Source organism: Manacus vitellinus, unplaced genomic scaffold, assembly GCF_001715985.3.
Source record: "Manacus vitellinus isolate BGI_N305 unplaced genomic scaffold, ASM171598v3 scaffold_23_pilon, whole genome shotgun sequence".
Classification (NCBI taxonomy): Eukaryota; Metazoa; Chordata; class Aves; order Passeriformes; family Pipridae; genus Manacus; species Manacus vitellinus.
In genome coordinates, this window is record NW_021939718.1 from 9197471 (window position 1) to 9210620 (window position 13150).

Consider the following 13150-nt stretch of genomic DNA (forward strand, 5'->3'; position numbering starts at 1 on the left):
TCCAAATGGACATCTTGTTGGACTGGGATAAGCTGTGCTGCTGAACAGACTGTATAGTCTTACCTCCACAACTGAATTCTTTCAAAAAAATCCTGGAGGAGTCTTTTCTGTTGTGAATTCAACTTGTGATGAGGTGAAGAAGCCATGACAACCTCAGTTGCTTTAATTAAACATATGCCATGAAATAAATTTTCTCCATCTGTTTGACTTGCTTATTAGGGCAAGAATGGAAAACAGAATGGATTTCACAAACAAATCAGCTAATTAGGTGTCTCAGTCTAAAGAGACTAGAATTTCTGCTAAAGAGGATGAGTTATGAAATAGACCAAACTCCTCTCTCTCAGCAATTGTGAATCCAAAATTAAGGGGCTTTAATCAAGGAAGTGTGGAAAAAACCAGAAGAAATAACAACCCTTTATTAAAAGATATATATATATATTGGCAACAACAGTAACAGAACACAAAAAAGTCTGCAGGAGCACTCCTTTGTCCCTTGGCGCAGTCCTAATCGCTGCCTGCAGGGGCGCTGTCGGGTCGCTGTCGGGGCAGCGCCTGCAGTGCCCTGTCGTGGCCGGCAGGGGGCGCTGTGGGCTCCGGCAGGCACCACGTGGGAAAAGGGGGTCTGGAGGGAGCGGTCCTGGACTGCGGGAGAGCCGAGAAGGAAAGGGGGGGCCCCTTTCCTCAGTGGAAGGAAGGGGTAAGAAAAAAAGTTCACCCCCCCAAGAGGACTCACTGTTCCCAGATGGTAGTGTTCCAAGGCTCTCCCAGCAAGCACAGACCTCTCCGATGAAAAGAAGAAGAAACGACTCGTCGGTCCCGGCGGGAGTCACGAGACACTGGTGGCGCAGGGCCGGTGGTCAGGTCTCACCAGGACGGAAGAACCAGGAAAAGAGAGCCGGCTCCCAGGCTTTCCTCTAGAAATGCCTGAAAGCAGTCCCCGTCTCTGTCCTGGCCAGAGCGCTCTGCTGTCTCCCCCCCGAGAGCCCACAACGCCGTCTGCCACACCCCCCTCAGAACAGAGCCAGCCCCTCCCTTTCTCTCCAGTCTCTCTAAGTGGACCATCAGCAGAGCCAGGGTACATCTTTTGTGAGGCTAATGACCTCCCTTCCCCCCTTGCTCACTCCGTTTTCCCTTGGAGTGGGGCAGGGGAAGAAAAATTCCCCTGAATTTCTAATCTATAACATTAGGTTACATTTTCTGAAATCTGTGCACACTGTCTACGCAGCCAGTAAATGGTAAACAATGGGCTGTAAACAGGGATTGTCTCGAGGAATCCCAAAGTCACTTATTGCTGCAAGAAGTATGGAACCACCCACTGGAGCAGGGGAGGAGTAATTTCCCACAATTTATTCAACCCAAAATTTAATCAACTTGGTTTAAATAATACTGCACATTTTGTTGTCATAGATATGAAAAGTATTAGCTACAAACTCAGTAAAACTGCAATGTCATAGAGTAAATTTTCTGCAATCAGAGCTGGATCTTTTGATCCATCTTTTGAGCCTTATAAGCCTCATCTTTTGAGCCTTATCTGGTCCTGCATTGAAGAGGCTCCAGTCACATGAGATTGCAGTAATATAGACAGCAGCTACAGTTTGCAGAAAGCAGGATTGTGCTTTGTTCCACTTGATTTACAGGTGATCAGGACTTTTTCTCCTCTGACTGTAGAAAATCTGAATTATGTTGTTCTTTAAAAATTGGCATGCAATTGATTTTAAGAAGGCAAGTAGGAGATTAATCTCAGGGGAACTGCAACTCTGGTTGGTGATGCTGTTGTTTACAGAGGGCTATTTTTTCTGGTATTTTAAAAGTAATGTTATGCATTCTGTCATCTAGGAAACCAGCTCTTTAGTGGCCATGAGAGAAATTCTCAAGATTTCCTGCAAAAATTGGTTTTGATCATAATCTTCTCTAGTACTTTATGTTCTCACATATTTGTTCTACATGTGAGCGTTCGCCTTTCAAACCTCCTCATGTGCTTGGAAAGGCTGTCACCCAACCTATCTCCAACTTAATGGTGGCAGTTCAACTGCATGGAAGCTTGTTGGTTCCTGGATGTCTGAGTCAGCAGTGCCCTGGCAGCCAGGAGAAACAACCGTGTCCTGGGGGGCATCAGGCAAAGCATCGCTGGCTGGGCTAGGAAGGGGATTGTCCTGCTCTGCTCTAACCTGGGATGGCCTCACCTGCAATACTGGGGCAGTTATGGGCACCACAATATAAGAAAGATATTAAGCCATTAGCAAGTGTCTAAAGGAGGGCAATGAAGATGGGGAAGGGCCTTAAGGGGAAGCTGTGTGAGGAGCGGCTGAGATCATTTAGTGTGTTCAGCTGGAGGAGACTGAGGGGAGACCTCATTGCAGTTCCAGCTTCCCCACAAGGGGAAGAGGAGGGGCAGGCACTGATCTTTTCTCTGTGGTGACCAGGGACAGGACCCGAGGGAATGGCCTGAAGTTGTGTCAGTGGAGGGTTAGGTTGGAAAAAGGTTCTTCCCTCAACAGCCTGGTTGGGCACTGAACAGGCTCCCCGGGGCAGTGGTCACAGCACCAAGGCTGACAGAGCTCAATAATCGTTTGGATGATACTCTCGGGCACATGGTGTGACTTTTGGGGATGGTCCTATGCAGGGCTAGGGTCTGGTCTCGATGATCCTTGTGGGTCCCTTCCAACTCGTCGTATTCTGTGATTCTGTGACTAAGGGATGCAGCTGCTGCGTGTACCATATTGAGGTGTCCTTTCTTGCTGATCAGGCTTTGAAAGCATATAAAGAACTCACATGAAAGAACACCCTGACTTAAGACAACCTTAATATATATCCCACATTTCGCAACACTCGTGCCGAGGAACCCGGGGCCACACGAGCCGTTGGCTAGGGCTTCCATCCACGCTAGCCGGTCCCACACGAGCAGACCTAGCGCAAAACAGCAGAACGGCCCGAGACGGGATAACAAACACCCGGAGCATCCCCGCCCCGGATGGACGTCAGGTCCGCCCCGATGCTGCGCTCTGCCCTTCCGCCGGGACATGGCGCTGGAGCCGCGGTGCATGGACGGCGACGTGGAGGACGGAGAGCTGTCCGGCTCGGACTCGGACATGCCCGGCGCCGGCTCCCCGGGCAGGTGAGCGCGGCGGAGCGGCGGCCGCGGGAGGACTGCGGGAGCGCCGCTCCGGGATGCGCCGGGCGGGGAAAAACCGGGACGGGGCCTGCCATATGGGGAGGCCGCGGAGGCCGGGTAGGGACGGGGGTTTTCCCGGCTGGGAGCGCTTTTGCTGGGCCGGGAACAGGCTGGGGCGGCCGGTGCGTTGCCGGGAAGGCGCTGGACGGCGGACGCGAGGACAATGGGGACAATGGGGGCGAGCCGCTGTGGACACGCATGAGAGCCCTGAGCGCCGCATCCCTGGGCCCTGCAGACCTCTGGCATCCTTCTGACTCCAAATAGAGGTAGTGGAAGGGATTCCTTCGCCTTCCTGATGTCTCCCGTCGTTTTCACGTTGTCTGCTCCCCACGTGGATCGCTGCATCTAACTCGGGGGGTCCCCAGCGCAGGAGGGACATGGAGCTGCTGGAGACAGTCTAGAGGAGGCACTAAGGTGATCAGAGGGATGGAGCAGCTCTGCTGTGAGGAAAGTATGGGAGAACTGGGGTTGTTCGGCCTGGAAAACAGAAGGCTATGGGGTGACCTAATTACGGCTTTATAGTGCCTGAAGGGGCTACAAGAAAGATGGAGAGAGACTGTTTACAAGAACATGGAGTAGCAAGACAAGGGGGAATGGCTTCACGTTGACAGAGTGTAGGTTTAGATGATATATTAGGAAGAAGTTCTTGCCTGTGGGGGTGGTGAGGCCCTGGCACAGGTTGCCAAGAGAAGCTGTGGCTGCCCCATCCCTGGAAGTGTCCAATGCTAGGTTGGACGGAGCTTGGAGCAACCTGGGCTAGTGGAAGGTGTCCCTGCCCATGGCAGGGATTTTGGAACAAGCTGGTCTTTAAGATATTTTCCAACCCAAACCATTTTGTGATTCTGTGAGGATATGAGAAATATTGTTCAGAAAGTATGAGATATTTGTGGTGGTGTGTGGGCAGGGAAAGATTTCAAAGTAAGACAGTTCACTGTGTGACACTGTATGTATAAGGAACTTTATTTTCTTCAGTTGTTTTATTTGCAATATACTTTTGAGATCTGAAGCACAAAAAAAGTTGCTACAGAAGTGTTAGAGGGTTTTTTTGATTTCTTGTGGTGTTAAGGATTTTTGCATTACGTTTGAAGTTAAAGGTTTCTGTTCCATAACATGATAAAATAAGTTGAATACTTCTGTTTTCTGTTTGATAATAGGAGGAAGAAGAAATGGTGCCATAATGTTGACAAAAGCAGTAAGGTTAAGGAATTTTCATTTCACCTGAAAATGAAGGAAGAGATCTTATTCTTTTAGAGAACGTAGGACAGCATATAACTTTATGATGGGAAATTAGTTAGAGAATAGCTGGAATTATGTATAAGGAAAATTTTTAGCACAGAAAGCATGGCCTAAAGTTCCAACAGTGGGGAATAAGAATTCAGGGTTATGTTACCCATGGTGTTTTTGCAAATTGTACCAATTGCAGCAGGTTTAGCTTTCATGATTTAGTTTATCTGTGAGAAAACAGCATTTCTTGAATATAGTGTATCAATAGAATGGGGTTTTTTTGGGGGGTGTCCTAATTAATAAGCCATAATTAAACTACAGTGTATTGTTGGTTTAAAGGAGAAAAAACCTGTGGTTCTGGAAGGTACTGCTGTCCCCAGCTGGATATATGCTGTCCTGATGGAACCAGGATCACAGTACACAGTTAAATTCACAAAAAAATTCCCAGTGTTTTGGATTTAGTTTTGGGATTTTTTGGTCTTCTCCCTTGAGACTCCAGAGAGAATATTAACTTCTATGCTGTTAAACTTCTGGTAGGTTGCTGTGGTGTTTTGATATTTTACTCTTTCTTAGAGCTGCTGTGCACATTGTGTCTTTGTCCAGTTTGAGAATATTCATGACTTTTCCAGTCTCATAATAATTTTCATTCAGCAAAGTTTGCACTAAGCAGATTAGCGACTCCTGGCATGTGTTTCTGTGTCAGCCGTGCTTTCTTTCATATTGATATCCATGCACTCAAAATGCAGGAGTTCCGTAGGATGCTCCTGTCAGCTGTGGTCCAACAGATGCTCACAGAGGACTGCACAGCCACAGGAGTCAGAATTCAGGTTTTTTTAGCTAATCAAACCTTTTCTGATTTACACAAATGGTTAAACTAATGGACATTTGGTTTTTAAATTTCAGAAATCACATGATGGCAGTGATCCATGCAGGCCATTCCAGAGCAGCATCTCATCCAGTGCACCGAGTGTTCCCTATCGGACAACCAAGAGTGTGGATTCCAGTGAGGAGAGCTGCTCTGACTCTGACGATGACAGCTGCCTGTGGAAACGGAAGCGACAGAAGTGCTTCAACTTCCCTCCTGCCAAACCCGAGCCCTTCCAGCTCAGCCAGAGCCACCAAAAACAAACTGCGCTGCATGGCAAGAAGGCCAACAACATCTGGGGTGCAGTGCTCCAGGAACAGAATCAAGATGCGGTAGCCACTGAGCTTGGGATTCTAGGCATGGAGGGCAGCATTGACAGGAGCAGGCAGTCTGAGACTTACAACTACCTGTTGGCTAAAAAGCTGATGAAGGAAGCTCAGCAAAAGGAGGCAGAGACTTTGGATAAGGAGCTGGATCAATACATGCATGATGACAAGAAGACATTGCCAGCAGAAGGGGAAAACGGGCAAGGCTTTCTCAAAAGGAAGCGCCCCATGAAAGATAGACTGGGTGAAAGGCAAGAAATGAAATACAAAGGAAGGTATGAGATAACAGAAGAAGATTCAGAGGAAAAAGTGGCAGATGAAATTGCTTATCGGTGAGTTTGATAGCAGTGTGTCTTCACTTCCCTAAGTATTGGTAGTTGATGGAAAAGAAGAGTGAGGAAAAGCTGCCTTACTGGTAAATCTGTAAGATGTCCTATATTACGTCAGATTACAAAAGTGCCTTATGTGTATTTCCAAATACTGGGATAAAAATGCAGCACTGTGGCTGGTATCTTGTAAAAACATCCAGTTAATAATGTCTATTTATTTTAATTTTTATATTTTTTTTTAAAGATCCACGAAAACAGTCTGTTATTTGAGGACAATAGCAAGGAAAAATACTCCTTCTTGTTATACAGATTTAGTAGTGGAGTTTTTTTTAGGAAATACCCCATGAGCAAAGATGCTTGTTTGGAGTTGGCCACCAGTGCAAACGTGCTGTAGTCACCATGAAAATCTGTCTAAGTTATAAACCTTTAAATCTGTAGATTTAAACCTTTGAATCTGAGATAAACTGCAGTGTTTTAGAAAACACGGCTTCTGAAATACACAGGTTCTCTTCATAGAATATATTTGTCTGAAAAAACCTTTTGCTGCTGTTGTAACCAAGGGCTACACCAGTGTCAGGCACCAGCACTGAAATGAGTCCTGGCCTCTTTCTGCAGTTCTATGCTAATTTATGGTCACCAAGCTCCAGCCATGAGCACACTTACCACCATCCAGTCCTTTTCACAATCCTGCTATTTGGTTATTGTACACTGAGCTGACTCAGAAAAATTATCCGTCCAAAAGCTTATTGGTTTTTTTTTTTTTTTTTTGGAAGAGTTAACTTGTAAACACATTTGTTTCCTGAACCAATTTGCTGCACCATTTCCTGACAGCAGTGGATTGATGGTGTGAGGGAGGGCCCATTGCTGCAGGTCACTCTTGGTTAGATTGAGTTGAACTGCCACGATCTTTTTTCAGTGGTGCAAGGGAAAAAACATAAGTTAAATAGGGAACAAGACTTGGAAGATTTACTGACAGTTAGCATGACATTTAAATAAAACCTGGATTTTAAATGGTTTCAAACCATTGTTGTCTTCATACATGTGCTACTTATTTCAGCAACTGCCATTCCTACAGCAATTAGACAATTATTAATGCTGTTTACAGTTCTTGTTAGATTCTCATTTATTAATTTGGAAACTTTGAGCATATCTCTTGTAATAAGCTCCTCTTTGCTGTATTGAGATTTGTTGAAATAGGACAGAAAGCTCTTTTTTTTTAACTGTTTGTAGCAATGGCATTGTATCACTAGTGTTGAAGTTACAGTGTAATTTTTTTCTTATTTGCTTTTTATAGGTTATAGATCAGTCAACAGACTGATTGTTATGTAGGCTTGTCTGAATGGCACATGATACAGGGGAAATTTACACTTCCTGTTTTCTCCAGTTCTTGATTTAACTATAAAAGTTAATTTTAACTCTTAAATGCACAACATACTTTTATACTTTAATTTCAGAGGTTTGTACATGTTTTTGCAGTTTCATATTTGGTTTACTGTTTCATGCATCAGTAGAAGAATAATCACTCAATGTATTTCCATTGAAACAAATTTTAAAAATGCATGCTTTAGGGAAAAAATCCTTCAGAAGCTCAGTATTCTGATTCAATATCTGATTCAATCATATCTGATTCAATAAACCACTGAAACACATTTGAATGTACAGACTCTTGAGCGCATTTTTATGTCCCACAGAGTGAATTATTCATTATGGAAGTTCCACAGTCAGTTTTTACTAAGAAAATATCCTGACAATAAATGTGCCTTTTTTTTTCCCCACTCTGTTCAGACTTTGTGAGCCAAAGAAAGACTTAATTGCTCGAGTGGTGAAAATAATTGGGAAGAGAAAAGCAATTGAGCTGCTTATGGAAACAGCTGAAGTGGAGCAAAATGGTGGACTGTTCATAGTGGTAAGAAAAATGTCACTTTTGGGGTTTGCCAGAGGGCGAGGAGGGTGACAGAACTCTTGACTTGTAGAACATTTACACAATGCTGTTGTAGCTCTCTCACGCTGGGAGAACCTCTCCCAGAATTTTATGGCCTTCCCTTGCCATGAAACTCCCTCAATAAACACTAATGTAAACGTACAGCAGGTTTTGAGTAAAAAATAAGGTGAGTGAACCTGGAAATCACACAGTTTTTTTGCCAAGAATGGTATCTGATTTGAAGTTCCCTCTCTGGAATGGAAACTGTTGGCTTTATCAGAGAACTATTGGCCTGTTCAACAGTATTGATACACTGAGTACTGATTGCTGTTACAAATCATGGTAGAAAATTCTGTACTCAGTGGTTAGGTTATCAATTTCTTGGTGTGTTTTTGTTCTCGTTAAATAATGAGCTTCAGTGCAGAAGCAAAGAAGGAAAAAAGGGGGTGAGAACTAGTAAATACTTTCAGACACTTGTTTACAATTCACAGCTTTTAAGTTCTGTCACTGGAAGTAGAGAAGAGGGGAAAAATGAGTAGGGACACACAAAAAAAAACTAAACAAATTGAAAAATACTATCACCTCCTCCCCTGAAAAAAAAAGGCAACAAATTCCACCCATCAAATTGTATTAGAAGCTATTCTGTTGTCTTGAAAGAGTAAAGTACTTGTTAATAAGTGTTTACAGAGAAGATGAAAGGACATAGCTCCTGGTGGCACAGGTTCCTTTGGATGCAGATCAGAGTACACTCTTCGAAAGGCAGATTCATAAGAGACATCATGAAATGCAGATGATAAAAGGAGGTGGCATCTGGTGTTTCAAGAAGCTACTTAAAAATTGACCTTCTCTGTTCTTAGAATTTTTAGATTGTTTTTTGCATTGTTATTTAGCAGAAAAGTATCACATTTTACACAGTATCATCCAGGTTTTACTGGAATAAAGGTTCAACTTTATACTAAAAAATTGTAATTGAATAACAGTATGATAATTAGCACTTATAATTTACAGAGGTTTCGAAGCTGAGCCCATTCCGTGATTTATTACAGCACATTGCACACTGCAGTGTTGTAACACTGAAAAGCTGCTTGGAACTAATATGTGGTGGGGAGAAATTTTGAAGTACGTGTTGTGTTTCATATGCCTTAGGCAGAAATGCAGAATCCTTTGGACGTGCAGATAAGATGTAGCATTGCTGAGCACAATTATTAAAAAACTTGAGATCAACATAATTTTATTAAATTAACTTTTCACTTTTTACTGGGCTTGTGTGTTAGGAATGCTCTGAATATTTAACCTAGTGTGTACACCTTGTTGCAAATAGTGAGAATATTACTCTCATTTTGTTTCTTTACTACCAAAATCAGATTTAGGTTGGAGTTCAGCAGTTTGGCATTACATCCTAAAGGAATTTTTTTGTAACTTCAGAGTTTACCTGTCCATATTTTGTCTTTCTCATGACTAGTTCAGTCACAAATAAGACACAGACAGGGCTATTTTTATGTAATTCTCATTCTAAAATATCAGAATTTAAATTTGCTTTATTCTGTCTGAATACAGTATTAAGTGTTGCCCTAGAAGCTATTTTTGTCAACACTTAGTACTAATCTTACTGTTTCTAATTTCCTCTCACCTGTTAAGAATGGAACCAGGAGAAGAACACCTGGGGGTGTTTATTTAAACCTGCTGAAGAACACACCTAGCATCAAAGAAGAACAAATCAAGGTAAAAATGTCAAGAATGCAAAGGAATTGTCCAAAGTTGGGGACTTTTTTCAACTAGAAATGTTATTATTGAAACTGTCTCTAGCAAATTTAACTCTATATTCCAAATAAACTAGCCTTTCACATTCAAAATGCAGTCAAAAAAAAGACCCACCTAAAAATTGTTGAATTGCCATTCACACTGGGCAGGGAGAGCTCACTTTTACAGGCTGCCAGTCACAAAAACCTGCTGAGAAAGATGAGACTGAAGAGATAAACGTTGGATTTTCCTTAATCTGGATATACCTTAGAGCAATATTATTCATGTTTTGTTTCTCCCTTTGGAGCTCTGTTTCATTGTGTATGGTTTGAATGGAGTTCTCTTAATAGAGTATTTTTTTCCTATTTAGCTCTAACTGTGGCATTAGACAGTATTTCTCATTAAATCAGATAATGGTCTGAACTGCTCATTGGCCTCATTTGTGGTGCTCACCAAATAAGTTATGTAATCTTGTAAATATTACTGTCTTTCCTTTTAGGGTATGAAATAGACTGAGATAGTATTTTATTCATTGAATTGGGAGAACTTCTAGGGTTTTTTCATGGCATTTGCCACTTTCATATGAAGTTTTTTTAGAAGAAAGACTCATTTATTTTGCTTGTAGGTGGCTGCAGCTGATTGCTCTATAAACCATCCTAGCATCTTGTATTTGGAATTGGGAAATAAGTCAACATACATTGTGATTGTCTGGTTTATGTTTGGAGGAAAAAAAACGGGGAAAAAAGTACCCACCATCCTTTCATCGCTTGCAGTGGTCACAAAAAGTTAAAAAGTTGCAAATTTGATCACTTTATTCCAAAAAAAAGAGGATTGATGCAGTTCATAAATTGTTGAGAGTAAAGATCATGAGACGTGGACTCAAATTTCAATTGTGGAGGAAAGTTTTCTCTGGTTGTCTTAGAATCTTTGGTCGTATTTTCTTTACAGGTCCCTCTATATGGCAGCACAACCCCCTGGTCTACCACCCATTCCTCCCAGTTTTGTACCACCAGCAAAATTCAAAATGAAAACTTACCGATACGTATACTCTCAGACTGCTGAGAAGTTATGTAATAAAATTATTTATGGAGAATTTTACCTAAGTGCAGTCTATTCTCATACTTCTTCTATAAATAAAGCATTGTTCTGGTTTAAAAGTTAACCAGCAGGGGAAATGAACTCAACTCAAAAGAGAGATTATAAGTCAGAATAACAATGTAATAAAATAATACAATAAGTATGATTATACAGACAAGCAATTTGGTTTTAGCCCACAAAACCCAAATGTATAACCCAGCACCCTGGGGCATGAACAAAGTGGTGTTTCTTGCCCTCCCCCCCCGAGTCCAAAGTAAAGGGAGAGGGGAAAAAACCTGCTGGTGGGAGAGCTGTTGCAGTCTGGTCAAAAGTGGTGACTGCAGTCCAGTTGAGGGTGATGAGCTGCAGTCTGGTTGAGAGCGGTAATCTGCAGTCTTCCTCTGGATTCCACGAGTGGTAAAAAGGTTCCAAAACTCCAAGTTTGTATATTCTCCAGTTCAGGCAGGAATGCTCAGTCCTTCCCTCAGAGCGGGGAATTCCATAAAAGGGTATGAGGACAGGAACATCTTCCTATCTCACAGACCTCTACTGTCAACAGTTTCTGGGAAATGGCATGGAAGGCCATAGAATACACAGTCCTGGGCTACACCCATCCAGTGATGAACTGGTCCCAGCTGTTCTAACTCGGACAAGCATGTAGCTTAGTTAGATATCGACCAGTATTTGTAATAAATTTTTCTTTTTAATTTACATTTAGGAAATACTAGTCAAATGAATGTGCCAAACTTTTTTTTGTTTGCCTTTTTTTTTTCTCTCAAGGAAATATTCTATCTGGAAAACCAAAAGGAGTATGAAAACAAAAAAGCTGCCAAGAAGAGGAGAATCCAAGTTTTAGGGAAGAAGATGAAGAAAGCCATTAAAGGGCTTAACCTACAGGAATATGATGATGCATCTCGTGAGACTTTTGCTAGTGATACAAATGAGGCTCTGGCTTCCCTGGATGATCTGCAGGAGGGGCATCATGAAGCAAAGATGGAATCTGAAGATATTATTGAAATTGATAACGCTCATGATTTGGAGATCTTCTAGTTGCTAAAGTTCTTGATAACAGTGTCTCTATCAAACATATTAAATAAGCCTTTCTTATAATCCCATGTTTTCATAAGCTGCAGAAACATGGGAAATATTTGATGCTGAAGAGCAGGATATGATTCTTAGCTAAATTTAACAGCATGAAAGATTTTAGTTGTCCTAGTCTTTGTTTGCTGAGTCCTCAGAAACTGTTAAGATTTTCCTAGATAACAGCCCTGCATCACCATGTTTGTTCTTTTGGAAATTTTTTTTAGTCATGTTAGGTTAAGGAATTAAGGCTGTGTTTTAACCAAATACTTCACATTTAATTTGCTGAATCTAACAAAAGTGAATAAGTGAGCAAAGCTACTCACTGCAGTTGAACAGAAAAACACTAATTATGAAGTTAATCTGGATATAAAATATCATATAGTCTTAATGTGGCAGTGTGTTGACAGAAACAGTATTTATAGGATTAAGACCTGTAAAACAGATTGGTTTGAGAAATACACTTAATTTCAGTGGTCAGTGACCTTTGAATAACAACCTTGTAAATAAGCAATATTGAGCAACGTATGTTTTAGATTTCTACAGCAGTTTTATCCTTTGCATTTTAATAGTGGCTTCAGCTTCCTACTCATTTTGTCTAAACGTTTTCCATGATGAGACATGCAACTCATATGGATCTTTTTGTTTGAGGACAAATCTAACTGAATGCTTTCTGAGTAGTGAGATTTTACTGCATTGTGTTCCCCCCAAGGGTCTGTACACTGCACATGCAGATACAAACCCTTTACCTTGCAGTTCTTGTTCCTGTCCTTCTCCCATGTGCTGTAAGATAATGTGCAGCTTTCAGAAGATTTGATGTTTTTTGATGGAGACTCTTAAAAAAACAATACAAAAGGGGATTTTTTTTTTTACTTGATTTAGAAGACTCTTGTGTAGGTTGTAAGTTTATTTGAAGACAATTTTTATTGTTGAATGTTGTTTTTAATATAGCCAAACATGTGCAACACTGATATTTATGATGTTTAAAATTCTTTGTCACTAATAAATTGTGGGTTTTTCGTGACTAGATGCTATTTTCCAGTAAGAAACATTTCTGAAAGATTACTGAATTAATTCACTTTCAACCCTGTCATAGGTTTAAAAAGAGATGTTGGAATTTTTTTTCCTGAGGTCCCGTTTTCCCCCTACACACACCCCTGCTCTCTCCCCCCATCTGTTTCTTCCAAGGAGGAGGTGGGACGGAGCGAAGCCGCACTCCTCACGGGAGTTGGAGGAAGGGGGAGGTTCCTTGGAAGAGCAGTTGCCGGGGCATGGCTGGGGAGGTTTTTTTTGGCCAGAGGTTTTCTGGTTTTGTCAGCCGACCGGACAGAGGGGGCCGGGGGGGAGGGGGCAGTTTCAGCCACCTCCTTTTCTTGAGAAGAAGATTTTTTTTTCCTCACGGAGAACGACTGAGAG

General features: G+C 41.9%; 1 protein-coding gene across 2 annotated transcripts; it reads left to right on the plus strand.

Moving 5' to 3' along the window:
• Positions 1 to 2983: 2983 nt before the first annotated feature.
• Positions 2984 to 12761, plus strand: PHAX (phosphorylated adaptor for RNA export). 2 transcript variants are annotated; one of them, XM_018072944.1, is made up of 6 exons: positions 2984 to 3115; positions 4424 to 4436; positions 5300 to 5919; positions 7702 to 7822; positions 9476 to 9559; positions 11435 to 12761. In XM_018072944.1, the coding sequence occupies exons 1-6, from the start codon at positions 3021 to 3023 to the stop codon at positions 11702 to 11704; spliced, it is 1203 nt and encodes a 400-aa protein (XP_017928433.1). In that variant the 5' UTR covers positions 2984 to 3020; the 3' UTR covers positions 11705 to 12761. The 2 variants fall into 2 exon arrangements, with proteins under 2 accessions (XP_017928433.1, XP_017928432.1); XM_018072943.1 differs by lacking the exon at positions 4424 to 4436.
• The last annotated feature ends 389 nt before the right edge of the window (positions 12762 to 13150 follow it).